The sequence below is a fragment of the Alligator mississippiensis genome, chromosome 1, assembly GCF_030867095.1.
Source record: "Alligator mississippiensis isolate rAllMis1 chromosome 1, rAllMis1, whole genome shotgun sequence".
NCBI classification, from domain to species: domain Eukaryota; kingdom Metazoa; phylum Chordata; order Crocodylia; family Alligatoridae; genus Alligator; species Alligator mississippiensis.
In genome coordinates, this window is record NC_081824.1 from 211,786,676 (window position 1) to 211,802,095 (window position 15,420).

Genomic DNA, 15,420 nt, shown 5'->3' on the forward strand with positions numbered 1-15,420 from the left:
CAAAGCGCAACATGTCTTGCCCAACACCTGACACATTTCTCAAAAGCCTCTTTTAATTATTCCAAATTCCCTTAATTCCTCCCAACTGAAATCAGCATTCCTCAGTGCTTCATATGAGAAGAAACAAATCCATAAAGCATTTGCCCATCACTAAAATAAACAGACTGGCCAATTATTTATTCATGATTTTATCAAGGCCACATGTCATTTAATTTTCTATTTGGTTTGCAACATGAAAGGACATTTTTATGCCTACATCTGAAAGGAAGGAGGGAGAGTAGAGTCCTGATCAAGTTACGTGGAGAATTCTGCGTATGCTTCTACATACTGTAGGTACAGCAAAAGTAGATCTAAATTCATCTCTTGCTGTTCCCCCACTGGTAACATCCACCAAGTCTGCAGCACTGAAAGGATTCAAGGACTACATTCACAAGAGTTTAGACACCTAAAAGTCTCTCGAGTTTCTGGCAGTGACGCCCCCTTAGTTACCTAGTTTGTGCTGCTGGGTTGATGCAGAATTACCTAAATCTTGACAGTAGTCAGCATGCTCAGCACTCTCATGTTGAAGCCTCAGGATTCACAAATGCCACTTTTGTCAGGCAAGGCTGTGTGGGGACAGGCACACTCTGAGCCCAAACACAAAAAAAGATGGTGGTAACTAGCTCTGTTATCCAAAAGCCTCATGGGTAGGACGCTGGGCTGGAGTATGGCAGACCCAAGCTCGACTCCATCTGCTGCCAGGGAGCATTTGAACTCAAATCTTCCAGCTTCCTGGAGAGGGCCCTATGCGCTCACTTTGGAGAATGGGGAATGGGCCTTCCCTCTTTCCTGCTGATGCCATTTCACTTTGTGGGAAACAAAACAAAAACATTTAAGTGTACACTGGACCTGAAAAAGTCTCCTCATGACAGCTGGGAACCCTAACCAGTGGAGCTAGAGAACCATGCTCCCACTCCACAGCCAGGAATTCCCCCATGCTGCAATTAGAAACCGAGTAGAAATACTCAGTTTTAAAAACAGTTTTTTGCCAAAAATTCTCATGGTTTTTTTTCTCTCTTCACTGAAAAATCAACATTCTTCCTTGGGGAAAAATGTCACCAGTTCTAATAAAGACATCTATTGAAACATATTCAGACAGATTTTATTGCCCCCTGTATATATTGAAACTATACCTTAATTTCAGGAGCAGACAGACTGATTTCACAAGCTGTCCCTTATTAACAATGGATTTCTCAGGGTCCAATCCTGAAAAAGTGAATAGCCTTTAAAAAATGTTGATAACTGGGCTTATAAACAGTTGATCTGACTCTGATAAAGATACCTAGAAAGATGATGATAGCATCCAATATAAAAATATGTTTATTTTTCTTTCTAATTTCAGGAAGAGTACTACTTTTATTTTTCAACCAACAGGTTTTAAACAGTATTCAGAAATTTGTATTTGGTATACCTTGCAAAGTACATCATTGGTACATGTATTCTATGACGTGCACTTCTAAGTAAAATCTTTAAAAAACAAAAAACATATTCACTTGTATCAATACAGCATTTTGTAAAGAACCATGCTAAAAGTTATTGGATCAACATGATCCAATTGTTCAAAAAAATACTCTGCAATGGATAAGCAAATTACTGTACTGTACACAGTTCAGGCTATAACCAGTTCCTCTTCCTCTTCTCAACTTGAAAGACTCTTAATTATCCAGGGCTGGAGGCCAGTCAACATCAACAGACTAAAAGAGAAGAAAATAAAAGTCACAAGATTAGGAGAGCCCAGGCAGGAAGGGGGAGTGTGTCCTACAGACATGTCACTAGAACTTCCTGAATACTAATCAAGGACAACACCAGTGTAACAAGATAGAAACGTTCCTGAAGACACCCAGCAAAACAACAAAGCACATGAAGGCAGGGGACCATACCAATAGACAGTGGTAAGACACAGCCACTTTTCTCTGGTGGCCCCTCAAGTTTCTGAAGAGCAAAAACTTTAGGTTTTAAAATTAAAATCCAATTTTAATTTCTAGCATTTACACTAGCTCTTCCATATCTTGATGCACTGACATTGACCTGCTGACAGCCCCACACTACAGCCGAGATGTGATCTGGCTCCGCTCACCACAATGAGGAGTTAATTCTGTAGATGAAGCGTGGCGATTTAAGTGTGACTAGGTATTATTAGTGCTTCTCAGCACTGCAGAAACAATGGGCTCTTATGGGATTGTGGACAGGGCAGGAATAGAGATCAATCACTCCTCTCTCCAAATCTGACTTCTGAATAAGGCATTCAAATAATAAGATGGCAAATATTATGCATTTGCTATTATGTACGTCAGATAATTAACAGTCCTCACTTCTGGTCAAAATGCACAGAGTATATTTGACATATACTTTATCAGCAGTGAGTCTAATAATTAATGGAACCTGGATTATCTTTCTCCCCTAGCCTCACTGAGGCCACAACTCCAATTCCCTGTAGGTGTAAAATTGTTGTCAACTCTGTTCCATAGGCAGCACATCCTACACTAATGAAGTATGAGACATTTGTCAAAGCAGGGGTCACAATGCAGCACATCAAACACCTTGGCTTCAAGGCTGCCTAAATTAATCATACCTACTCCTTACCTAATCTACATCTTCATCAAAGGATTAGGTTCTTATGTGAAGCTAAAATGCATTATTAGCAAAATGACTAATTATTTCCAGGTCCCTGGACATCTTTCATAGTTATGTCCAATAATTGCACTGACATCTATCAGCATAAGAACGATGCTTATCAGCTGCAGCCTGGTATAAGTGGCTTGTATTTTCAGCAGTATCTGTAGGTTGCCTTTGCAGCCTCTTTTCCTTACCCTGTTCCCCTCAACAAGAGGAATATGAAGAAAAGTGACAACATTTTATCTTGTCACAGAAAATCTCACACAAGCATGGGCTAACGTTACAGGGTTACATATCAGCAAGGTAAAAACTCTCAATACTTGTTGTTTGACATTAAAAATATCTGATTTTAACATTAAACATTTAACATTACTTAAATATGAAATCCAAACTTGTATAATTACTTCAGAGTTAAAGAGGTAAGAAATTTGATGTAATTCAGTCTTTAGGGACAGCTGAGACTTCCCACAGAATCAATCATTTTTCACAATTAAGGCTCAAAAATTTTACTTGAAATTCTACACAATGAAAAGACACTTTAATTCCCAACTTTTTAAAACAAAATACCCAAGATCAAAAATACAAGACAGTTAATTTAGGACACTGTTTTTAATAATAGATTTTAAGGATTTTTATTTTTTTTTTAAGATTCCTGTAGAATGGCTGCAATTCCCCAAATACAAATGTTGATATGCTGGCCCCACTGAATGAGAGACTCCGAAGGGCTCCCACTGCTTCTCCGCAGTTAACTGTTCCCAAATAACTACTCTGTGGGTTTCCTTTGCGACAGAGGTTCAGGAATTTATGATCAGGTAATTAAAAACGGGGGAAAAAACCAACTTTCCAACATGCATTTTATGATGATTCCTTGTTTCCAGTGTTGGCAAAATCTTCTCAACAGCCAAAGAAACTTCAGCAGAAGCCTTCCTTTTCACAGTGCCACCTATGTAAATAACTCCTGATTTGATGAGGCTACCTTTGGTGTAAGAAAAACTGAATCTCCATGTCCATCTGGTTATTTACCATTAAGGCTATTGACACAGTTCTGTGGATAACAGGTCTACCAGAAAATTTCTCTGATAAGCCCCTGTGCTGCAAAAGCCTCCAGGAAGGCAGAATCCTGCAGCTGTGCCAAACACTTATGACTTCAGCTTTGGACCTGTATGACATCATGGAAATAGCTGGCCCCCCGGTATGGCTGAACTTTCTCCATTATTTTGTAGTAACATCCTCCTTTGCATTAATTGTCAAAAATGTTAATTAGGCCAGAGCAAGAAAGCTTATACAGCTGTACAAATGCAACTGTGCTGCTGCCCCCCAGAGAAGATCCATAATGAACAGCTTACTTCCACATCCAGCTCCAGAATGTCAGCAGTTGTGTTCAGCAGGGATCCAATGTTGGGCTTTGTTCTTCCAAAATCTCCGTGCACAAACTCTTTAATGTAGCTAGACCTTGGTTAAGGGAAAGTGGATGTGGGCATAATGTGACTGGCACAGTTCATCTACAGAGGCAAAAAGGATATGGCTAGAAACATCTAAGCAGAGACACCAATGCCTGTTTCTGTTCTTGATCCTTCAAGATGCACAGGTTATGTCTTATAAATTTGATTTGGGAATTCATAGATTCATAGATGTTAGGGTCGGAAGCGACCTCAGTAGATCATCGAGTCTGACCCCCTGCATAAGCAGGAAAGAGTGCTGGGTCTAGATGACCCCAGCTAGATACTCATCTAACCTCCTCTTGAAGACCCCCAGGGTAGGGGAGAGCACCACCTCCCTTGGGAGCCCGTTCCAGACCTTGGCCACTCGAACTGTGAAGAAGTTCTTCCTAATGTCCAATCTAAATCTGCTCTCTGCTAGCTTGTGGCCATTGTTTCTTGTAACCCCCAGGGGCGCCTTGGTGAATAAATACTCACCAATTCCCTTCTGTGCCCCCGTGATGAACTTATAGGCAGCCACAAGGTCGCCTCTCAACCTTCTCTTGCGGAGGCTGAAAAGGTCCAGTTTCTCTAGTCTCTCCTCGTAGGGCTTGGTCTGCAGGCCCTTGACCATACAAGTTGCCCTTCTCTGGACCCTCTCCAGGTTATCCGCATCCTTCTTGAAGTGCGGCGCCCAGAATTGCACGCAGTACTCCAACTGCGGTCTGACCAGCGCCCGATAGTGGGGAAGTATCACCTCCCTGGACCTATTCGTCATGCATCTGCTGATGCACGATAAAGTGCCATTGGCTTTTCTGATGGCTTCATCACACTGCCGGCTCATGTTCATCTTGGAGTCCACTAGGACTCCAAGATCCCTTTCCACCTCTGTGCCACCCAGTAGGTCATTCCCTAGGCTGTAGGTGTGCTGGACATTTTTCCTCCCTAGGTGCAGCACTTTGCATTTCTCCTTGTTGAACTGCATCCTGTTGTTTTCTGCCCACTTGTCCAACCTATCCAGGTCTGCCTGCAGCTGTTCCCTGCCCTCCGGCGTGTCCACTTCTCCCCATAGCTTTGTGTCATCTGCAAACTTGGACAGAGTACATTTGACTCCCTCGTCCAAGTCGCTGATGAAGACATTAAAGAGTATCGGTCCAAGGACCGAGCCCTGCGGTTACCTGGAAGTGCAATAGCTGTCTTTAAAAAGCACCTTACTCTGAAACCCAACTGCAATGCTGAAAGCTACATATTTTTTGCTCCTTTTAAAACCAGGTAGTGTTTTTTTACAAAACTGCAAACCTATTAACATATAATAGCAACAACCCACACTCCATCCCAATGTGTATTCATTAGGGTGGAAAAACTGGGGCTTGTTCCTTGTTTTATGCAGCCGTTGCTCAGATAAATGACAGTCATGCTGCTGAATTTCCTTTCAAGAAATGTCAGAACTTAAGAGCTGGGAAAACAGCAAATCATAAAAAATAAATAACTTTAAGGCTCTAACAAAAGCCACCTATTCCTAACTATGCTTCATCTTTGTAGCACATCTGAAGTCCTATGTTATATTTATCAATGCCAACATCAGTATGTCCACTGATGGCAATGAGCTGGATCGAACCCTTGGCCATGTACATTATCACAATGTTTCAAGGTCCAAATAAGACCTAGAAACAAAAGGATAAATTAAAAGAGCATTTTTCAAGCACAACTGAGATTTTTTCCCCTATGCATTCAGGACAGTGTGTATTTCAATATGCTACACACATACCATGAACAGCGCTACTGGGTCATATCTTCAATATGAAGATTTTCTTTAAAAACTTGCTAAAAAAGTGGGCACACACCAGTCAAACGCTGCCCAAAATTCAGTGCAAATGCAGGCAGAGCCACAAGCTAGCAACTAAAATGTATAGTTCTATCTTCCCAACCTAGGATAGGGCCCAAGGCTTGAATTTCGGCATCCTTAAACAACAATTCTAGGGAAAGCTGAATTGCATATATAGCTGTGCACTTCAGCTGCTCACATCTACCTTGAAACTGATTTTTTAAAACAACAATTGTGTTTTGTTTTGTTTGTATATCCAAGTTTGCATTTCTGGGCTAAAAACATGCATGTTTCATCTCTGAGGCCAAACCACACACGGGAGTTTGTAATGGAAACAATTCACTCCAATGGTACCAAGAAGCAGGATTTATTCAAGCAAATGTTTTACTGAAGCAGTTGTATGGACAGGAGAGGTGTCTGACAAACCTTTGGGGATGAAATGGCTTTCCCCAAGGGCACCACTAGAAAACAACACTGACTGAATTACTACTTCAACACAGATTTATTTTTTAAATTAATTATACAGGAAGTCTAAAGCAATGTTTTCTGTGGGTTGCGACCCAAAAGCGGGCTGCTAAAATATATGAAAGGGTCGTGAACAAACTTTAAAAAAATGGATCAGTAAAATTAAAAAATGGATTCTCTTTTAAAGGAGAAAACCACGGGAAACTGCAGGTTTCCCCTTTCGGGCTGGCAGAGTTCCAGCCTGTGAGGGGCTGCCACATGCATGTGTGCACGCACATGCACATGGCAATCAAACAGCATGGAGAGCAGTTTCTGCAGCTCTCCACAGGTGAGTCCTGCCCATGCTGGTCCAGCCAGGCTGCAGCTCCATGCCCACTGTGAGTGCACAAAATCTGAGAGGGGAGGAAGGGGAGTGCCCCCTGTGCTGCACCCCCTGTGGCCTGGGGGTGGGGGGCAGTGGGTCGGGAATGAGGGGCACTGACAAAGCCAGGGGGCTGTTTTCTATTTGAACTATTTACTGGGCTGGGATTGGCCATCAATGTTTACAAATGGGTCCTGGTACAAAAAAAGGTTGAGAACTACTGGTCTAAAGGATACGTCCCAGCTTGTGTTTTCAGATTCAGACGAAAATGATGTTCATCTATGTACTCTGATGTCATGGTGTGAATGACACGAGTTCTTACAGCTAGAGGCCTTCTGTGAAGAACTCGCAGAGGGGTTTTTTGGTCAAGTTTTAATTCCTATTGAAAGATTTAACAAAAAGAATAAACTAATGGTTCAAACACCAAGCATGCACACATGAATATTCCCCTCCCACACACACAGACAAACATGAGCACATATACATGCACACTCACACAGAAACACACATAAGCACTTAGCTTTCTCTCTTACTCTAAGGCACCTTTGTAAGAATACATTTTGAGAGTTAAAGGCTCTTCTTTAATTTTCCCTCCAAATATATTTGGGGGGGGGGGGTGGGGGGGGGGGGGAGAGGAGGATGACAACCGTGTCTTAAAAGCGTACTGAGACAGCCTCATGTGAATGCAAGCTAGGAAAACCAGAAATGCGGAGGAATAATAACCTTGAAATCTCCATAGTCTCTTGCTAGAATAACTCCAGGATTTACACACTCAATGAGAGCCTCAGGGCACTCTCAAAAAAAAAAATAAAAATCAAAGGCTTTTGTCTAAAATACATCCAACCCTCCACACACAAGAAATGGAAAGCAGAGCTGAGATGAGTAAAGATCTCATCTCATTCTTTTCAAGGACTTTCCCTCTACAAAGAGAGGCACTGATTTTGGAAGCATCTTTTTCTTTTGCGATAAAAAGCAATTGTTTTGCAGCAGTTGGCCTCGTCCATTTTAATGCCTCATGCCAAAATATACATAACTTTTGGAATAAACACTAAATAAAAGTAGTTTCTACTCCAAAATACTCTACCTGACAGAATACTCTTCCTTTGGCACTGCTGCAATATGACAAAATCTGAACCTGGAAGTAGTCCAACTCATGTGCATCCCTGAATGACACTTGGACCAATTCCCATGAAATCATAATATTTTCTTTACTCCAAGTACTTGGCTAAGGCTTTCTGTTTGTAGTATTCTGCAGAAACACTGCTTTGTTCTTACTGGCCCAAAAGCAGCTTTAGCAGGGGCTGGACAAGAGACTTAAGTTTTGCTTTAGTCTTCTCCTTATTCTGCTTGTCATTCCCTTACATTACTAAAGTAATGTGGAGGGCACACGGTGAAATTTCTGCCTCTAAATGCATTTCCTGTCAACTGATATTTAGTATAAGATCTACCTTCCTTTAGGCCAATAATGTTTGTCAGCCTGGTTGAAGGAGAAGCAAAACAACAGTGACTGTATGTTAGCGAAACATGGACTTAGCAGTGCAAAAGGTACAGCAAAGGGGAGATGGAATAGTACAGTCCGTATAACAAAAGGATCAAAGGAACCCATAATCAACAAAACAGAAACACAGAAAAACAGGCATGGAAAGAAAGTCTACCCTGGCTTAGGACAGGCACTCTCTAAAACTAAAAAGGAAACCTAGATACCTTTACATCATCTAGAAATGCAATATCTTCCTTTTGTATTGACTTGTCTGTCCAAAGTAAGGCACTGTAGGTCTTTGTCTTTTCCTGCTCACCTTTCTTCATATGCCCAATTGCCTCTCTAAACAAAAAAAAAATCAATTGCACACAGAACATGTCAGAGAATAGCATAAGTGAGAATGTTTGCCAGCCCCTCCCCACCTCCAGCTTAATTTTATTTTTTTTATAAATCCGTTCCCAGTGATTACAAATACTGACCTGGTGACCAGCTGCAAATCTCGAACCTGTATTTTGTCTGATGAGCTATTAATCTTCTGTTAAAAAAAAAGAATGGGTTAAGAAGACTGCCCTGTTCCAGAGAATGCACATTTTCTGACTCTCTTGACACGTGAACAACATACCTGCTGAAGTCCCTTCATTTCCTCGGCAGTAAACTGTACTCTATGAGGATTCACCAGCTCAATTGTGAAGGGCCTTCCTGGCAACGTGCACAATGATAAAACATAGAAACATGCTGTTCTAAATTATTGTTTCGATTTGTGCATTAAGGCTGGGAGATGTGAAAAAAATGCCCCTCCTGCTATGCAAACATGACTAGGGCTTATGGGTTACAGGGACAGAGCCATCAGATGGCAGGAAAGGAACAAGGGACATTTTTGGCTACTAAACCTAAGCATCAGCAATAAGTGCAAATTATGGCTTCCCAGAAGGCATCTTGTACAAGTCTCTGCTAATTAAAAAATAAAATAAGAAAAAAGTTAATTAGCTTATTTTCCATCACCTACACCAATGCCCAGGTGCAAGACTATGTTAAATCCCGTTCCCTCAACTAAACATCTGTTTTAATGACTGCACTTTCTGTACTTGGAGCCAGAGACAATCCCAGGATATGAGAAGCCTGGAATCAAACCACAGATCAGACAGTGTCTGGAACAGCTCTTTGAGTTTTTTAAGGGTTTTTTTTAATTGTTTTTCACTAAAGTAGCTTCTGCAAAGCTGAAAGCCAGTGGCCGCTAGAAGTTCTATCAGAACTGATTAAATAAAATAACTTAGCCCAGAAAGTAGAACAGGCATTTTTCCTAAATACAATGGTTCAAAACAGAATTACACAACAGAAAACAGTGTAGGAATTAGTAAGACATAATCATTTCAAATTTGGAAATGCAAAGGAAAACATTTACAAACTATTGATTTCTAAATGTTTCTATTTGTGCTGCCAGGAAAATTATGGAAAGGTCTTATTTTCATGAAAGAGCATCAGTTTCTGTTAAAGGCATACATGCCACTAAAGTTAGCAACATACAATTTTAAAGTAAAGCTGGTGTCACCAAACAGCAGTTTGTTTGGGTAGCTTTGGGGCACCAATTTTTTGGGGTTTTTCCAACCTTACCTTTGCCTAATGTTCTCACATCCACGTCTTCTCTTCCAGAGGATGAAAAATTAAAACCTTTCAAAACAGAAGTGAACATGGAATGTGATTCTAAAATTGAAAGCACTGTATACCTTTTAAAAGGTGGACTGCCTTCTTTCTAAATCAGTTTGTAAGACTTCCAGAAAAATAATTTTAGGAAACAGAGCCTGCCATATATTTCAACAAAGCTGGAGACTGTGCCTCTGGTTTCTTGAAGAGAGACCTTCCTTCTGCCTGAAGGAGATGCATCACAGCTTTGACAAATAGTCTGAAGGATCAATTCAATCCTGAAAGGGATGCTCCTCCCTAGTAACCCCAGACCCTGACCCCAGTCAAGCAGCCTGCAAAGGATCAGAGGAATTCCTGACCCCTAAAGATGTCTGCTTGTTAGCTATACACTTGGCCAAGAGGAACTTCAAGTCCATTCTTAACCCCTGTATATCGTCTTTTCCAAGACATGGATTTGATTAGCTTGATATTTAATTTACTTCCTCAGATCCTTTCTCCAGTTAACCTTGGCCCAGACAGTAACACCTCCATCCTTGCTAGAAAGAACATGGAAAAAAAAAATCACTCTTTGGATATGACAATAGCTTGGGGAATCTCTCTGCAGAGAACCCTGAAAGCCAGATAGGCTAATAATTTCTCTCCAGCCTGTATGGGGGAGCCAGGAGGAGAGCTATGGCTTCCTCAGTTTTAACTGCCAGGTTTGTGGGGACCAGCAACAGTAAAAATCAGAAGGTACTTTCTTATTGGCACTGTGTCCAGTAAAAGGAGAAACATCTTTTTTCAACACTAACATCCAGGGCTTTGCACTCTACCCCTGGGGGTTCAGCATGCTGTAAAATGAACTATTCTTTAGGCCTTGTCTAGACTCACCCTGCTCTGCCCACAAACTCCTGACAGACAGCAGCCACAGTCACTGATCTGCCAGAAACTGGGTAGACCCAATGGGTTCCCAAGGTTCTGCTGCAGGGGCTGTGCCACAGATCACGAAGTGCACAAAGTGAAGGCATGAGCTGTTATAAGGAACGCAGCAGCGGGAGAAGGCATGGGGGTAGCTACACGTCAGCTACCAGCTGCCAAACAGCAGCAGAAACGTCACCCCACTTGGCAGTGATGGAATAACTCTGCCGACTAAAAGGAGGACTCTGTTGCTGCAGAGGAGCTTTGGGTGTCAATGCATTCAAAGTGCTGCTTGGCAGAAATAGAGTTTAAAACCAAAATGGGTGCCCAAGAAAATATTCAGGAGTGCCTGAGACAGAGACAAGGCACCAGTGTTTCTGGATGGCAGGGAAACTCCATTTGTCATTTGACAAGTACGATCATGCTTAACTCACACTGGATAGTGCAATGGGAAAGTAGGGGTGCACCGATAGAGATTTTGGGTGCCAATACCGATAGCCAAATTTAAGGAGGCATATTGGCCAATACTGATCCGATTTCCGATACAACTGCGTGCAGTTGCTAAGTCTGTTGTGGTGGAAGAGGAGAGGGGAGGAAAGGGGTGGGGGGGACAGATCAAGGACCTTATGGTGAGGGAGGGAGTGGAGCTGGGGCAAGTGCTGTCCAGTCAGGGGGGAGGCAGGACGTGGGATGAAGCTATGGCTCGTCTGGGGGACACAGGGCAGCTCCCACTGCTGTGCACACCTCAGGAAGGCAAGGGGTGGGGTGTGTACCCCCGGATCTGTGCGGGGCAAGACAGGGTGGGTTGCAGCTGTGGACTGGGCTGGGAAGTAGTCAGGATGGGCAGCGGCACTGGGAGGAGGCAATGGAGGGGGGGCTGCAGTCACCCCAAATTTTGCCATAGCCTCCCCTCCCAGCGCCACCACCGCCTACCCCAAGCACAGCCATGGACCACCCCCCCCGAACGTGCCAGAAAGAGCCAGGTGCAGCCCTGGCCCCAGCCTGCAGTTGCAGCCTACCCTGCACAGATCCAGGTTCCCCCCTCCCAGTGCCCTCCTGGGATGCATGCAGGAGCAGGAGCTACCCCCCTCCCCATGCCCCCCAGATGAGCCACGGCTCTGTCCCATGCTCTACCCTGGCTGGGCAGCACCTGCCCCAGCCCCTGCCCCACTCCCTCCTTTACTGCGGGGAGCACTTATCTGCCTCCTCACACCTGTTCCCTCCCCTTCCATCACAACAGACTTACCAGCTGCATACAGCTTTCCAGGCTGCCATGCTGCACTCCTTGACGCCTATGTGTGGTGCAGCAGCTGTGCATATGCACAGGCATTTATCGCAAAATTATCAGCCACGTCAGGCTGATTTCCAATATAATCAATTTTCTTTATACTGGTGCCAATCCAATATTGGACCCATGTATCGGTGCACCTCTATGGGAAAGGATACATTTTGAGACCAATGCAGGTGGTTAATATTTTCACCATTAACTGATAATTCATTTTTTGTAAAAAAAGCTTTCATTTATAAATTAAGTGTTCCATGGCCTGCAATAAAAAACTATACACACTAGATCCATTTGAACCTACGGGATCAGTTGAAGAGCTGTTTTAAAAAAGGGGCAATAATGCCATTCAAAATAAAGATTGCATCCAATTATATACAACTCAGGCAACGTGGAGGCCAAGGAAGGATAGGCCTTTCTGTAGTGACTGCTACCAAAGGGAGCAGCTGTGGTAGTTGGTCCACCAACTAAGAAAAATACTTAATCAGACAAAATCTTTTGACACTCACTGTCTGCTTTAAATTCTGCCATTAGGTGCTCTGAAATCAGCTCTTCTACTGAAGATTCCAGCTTTCGCTTTCCATCAATAATCCATGGAGTCTGTGGTAAATTCCTTGAATACTTGTTGTATCGTCCTGTCAGAAAACAAGTAGTTTTCCATGTATGAACTGAAATAACGAACGGGGGTTTCTGAATCCAAGTATTTCATACTATGATAATCTAATCACATGGGGCTTTTGCGAAAATAACATAATCAATGTTTATTATTTAAAATGTAGATCAGGGTGGGCAACTATATGGGGTGGAGGGCTGCTTGCCCAGTTTTGGCAGGCTGTCGAGAGCTGCATGGGTAGCCCTGCCCCTTGACAGGTGCCCCACCCCCTGGTCACCATCTTGGGACCAATGTCCTAGGGCCAGCACTGGTGGGCCCACAGAGCGGCACAGGCTGGCAGGGGTCTGTGGAGCTGGGCTGGGCTGCACCAGCAGGGAGAGCTCCAGAGTCTCTGCTGGCCGGGACCCTGCGCTCCTGCCACCATGCTCTGGGCCCCGCCAGCGCTGGTCCTGGGACACTGGTCCAAACACTGCCTGGAACAGCAAGTGAGAGAGCCACAACTGCTGTTGCCATGTGCAGCCCTGACGGGCAAGCCCAGAGCCAGCACGGGGCCAAGGCTGGCAGCAGAGCCAGGTTACAAGGTAGTACTGAGGATTTGGGGGGGGGGGGGGGGGGAAAGCAGCAGGGAAGGAGCCTGGGGAAATGTGGCCTGGGGAAAAGCTGGGGGGGGGTGTGCAGCGCGGCGCGGCGGAGCCAGTCCCTCGCCCACCCCGTGGCCAGCGCCCCGTGCTGCAGTGGCTCGCAGCCCACATGGGGCTGCCTGTGCCTGCAAGCCCAGGCAAAGCCCCGCACAGGCTGCAAGCAGCTGGAGCAGGGAGTACCGGCCATGAGGCAGGGAAGGGCTGCTTTCCTCCATGCCAGGAAGGAGCAGGGAAGGAGTCCAGGGAAAAGCTGAGCACGGGCTGGCCCCTCCCCCGCCCCATGCTCAACTCGCAACCTGTGCAGGGCTGTCCAGAGCAGGCACAGGCAGCCCCAGGCGGGCTGCGAATAGCTGCAGCAGGGAGCACCGGCCTCGGGGCAGGGAAGGGCTACTTTCCTCCATGCCAGGAAGGACCAGGGAAGGAACCCAGGGAAAAGTTGAGCAAGGGGGGAGGCGGGGGACCGGGCAGCTCCCTGCTGCAGCCACTCGCAGCTCACGCAGGGTTGTCCAGAGAAGGCACAAACAGCCCCAGGTAGGCTGCAAGTGGCTGCAGCGCAGGGCGCTGGCCACAAGGTGGGTGAGGGGCCACTTTCCCCTCCCCGGGCTCAGCTTTTCCCCAGGCCACATTTCTCCAGGCTCCTTCCCTGCCCGGGGTCCCCCCCGCCCTTCCCCCTTACCTGTGGTTCTGGCGCAGCCACATGGTCCCAGGCCAGAAGCCCCTGCTGGGGCTTCCAGCTGGGGGGGTGGGCCCTGCTGTTGTGGAAGCCCACCGGGCTCCTCCTGGGTCCTACTGTCCTTGGTTCCTGTCATTTTTTACAGGAACCAAGGGCAGAGAAATATTAATTTTCTAAATTTTTTAGGGGCCCCACGGGTCTGATAGAATGGCCTCGCGGGTCGGATCCGGGCCGTGGGCCATATTTTGCCCACCCTTGATGTAGCTATTTGGATAGGGCGTTATCGAAGCACCTAGGAGGAACACAACTCTAGGGGATTCAGCGCAGGTTTGGGATGCTGTGTGCTAGATGGAGTCTGGGAACACATCCTGAATGAAGAGGACAAAAAGATATATTGTACGAGGATTCCTCATGAATGAAACAGAAACCTTTTAAAAAACAGTATATTTCCCTGTGATTAAAGACTATGTCAGAATGCATACACATAAGGGATCCTGACTATTCAACCATTAGGTTCTTTAAACAGATGTTTGGATGCTACTAGCATATTTGTTAGTGTAGTCTACCACATTTTCTTCTTTAAAAAAATAGTAATCAACTGGAAAATATAATGCATCAATGCAGCTGAGGTCTTACACTGAGAGACAGGAAATTCAAACTTAAGGTTTCCACAGCAATTGTAACTCAGCAATACAACATACATGAGAAATTTTTAGAGCTAGCACCAGGTACTCAAACGCTATGTAGGCATAAGGAGTCTCCAGTTACAGTTGCCATGGGGACCACAATTTTGATTTCTAATTCCTACACATCTGTATACTAACATAGAAGTAGGAAAATGTGGCACCCTTCTCAATTTTGACGATAGGCATGAGTGTTGACAGCAAGAGATGTCACACTCAGAGTTGTCATAGTATCATTTCATCAAAGCAAAAACGTTTCCCTGAGATGTGTCAAGTTCACTGAAGTTTCAGGGTATGCCCACACTGAAAGCAAGCAGTGACTGCAGCAGCTACAGGCCAGTTAGTTACTGATAACAGCACAGCAGCATGGAACTCAGCATGGGCTGCAAACCCCACTTGAGAAACTGAGTAAAAACTATAGCAGTTATCCAGCACTGAGCTCCATGCTGCCCTGCTTACACTGTTATCAGCACCTGAACTACCCAACTGAGAGAGACCTCATGGATGTCTATACCTCTGCAGCCACATCTTTGACACAGACACACAGCTTATAAACTAAGACACTGGCCTAAGGTGCAGGCGACCCAGGTTCAAGTGTTTAATCTGGGATGAAAAGCTCCTCTCAATATGAGAGAAAGCAGTGACTTGAACCTGGGTCTCCCACATCCCAGACCACCCATCCATACACTCCTGCTTCCTTGACTCAAAAAGATCATATTTCTATTTTAAAATGGATATTGTGACAGTTCAAATATCTAAACAAAAACAGAGAAATGTGTGATGTTC

The 15,420-nt window shown here is 44.6% G+C and overlaps 1 protein-coding gene across 6 annotated transcripts in view; it reads right to left on the bottom strand.

The window, feature by feature from the left end:
- Positions 1-1,336: 1,336 nt before the first annotated feature.
- The window catches only part of PUS10 (pseudouridine synthase 10), a 57,326-nt gene continuing 43,242 nt past the window's right edge, over positions 1,337-15,420 (bottom strand). For 5 of the 6 annotated variants that reach the window (XM_014595060.3, XM_059719588.1, XM_006273746.4 and 2 more), the window contains 8 exons: positions 12,534-12,659; positions 9,816-9,872; positions 8,827-8,903; positions 8,684-8,739; positions 8,429-8,546; positions 6,961-7,103; positions 4,002-4,101; positions 1,337-1,733 (listed from right to left, as the gene is read on the bottom strand). In XM_014595060.3, the coding sequence (XP_014450546.1) occupies positions 1,695-1,733; positions 4,002-4,101; positions 6,961-7,103; positions 8,429-8,546; positions 8,684-8,739; positions 8,827-8,903; positions 9,816-9,872; positions 12,534-12,659 (716 nt within the window). In that variant the 3' untranslated portion in view covers positions 1,337-1,694. The remainder of the gene's footprint in view (positions 1,734-4,001; positions 4,102-6,960; positions 7,104-8,428; positions 8,547-8,683; positions 8,740-8,826; positions 8,904-9,815; positions 9,873-12,533; positions 12,660-15,420) is intronic. The other variant, XM_019500739.2, reaches the window with a different exon arrangement.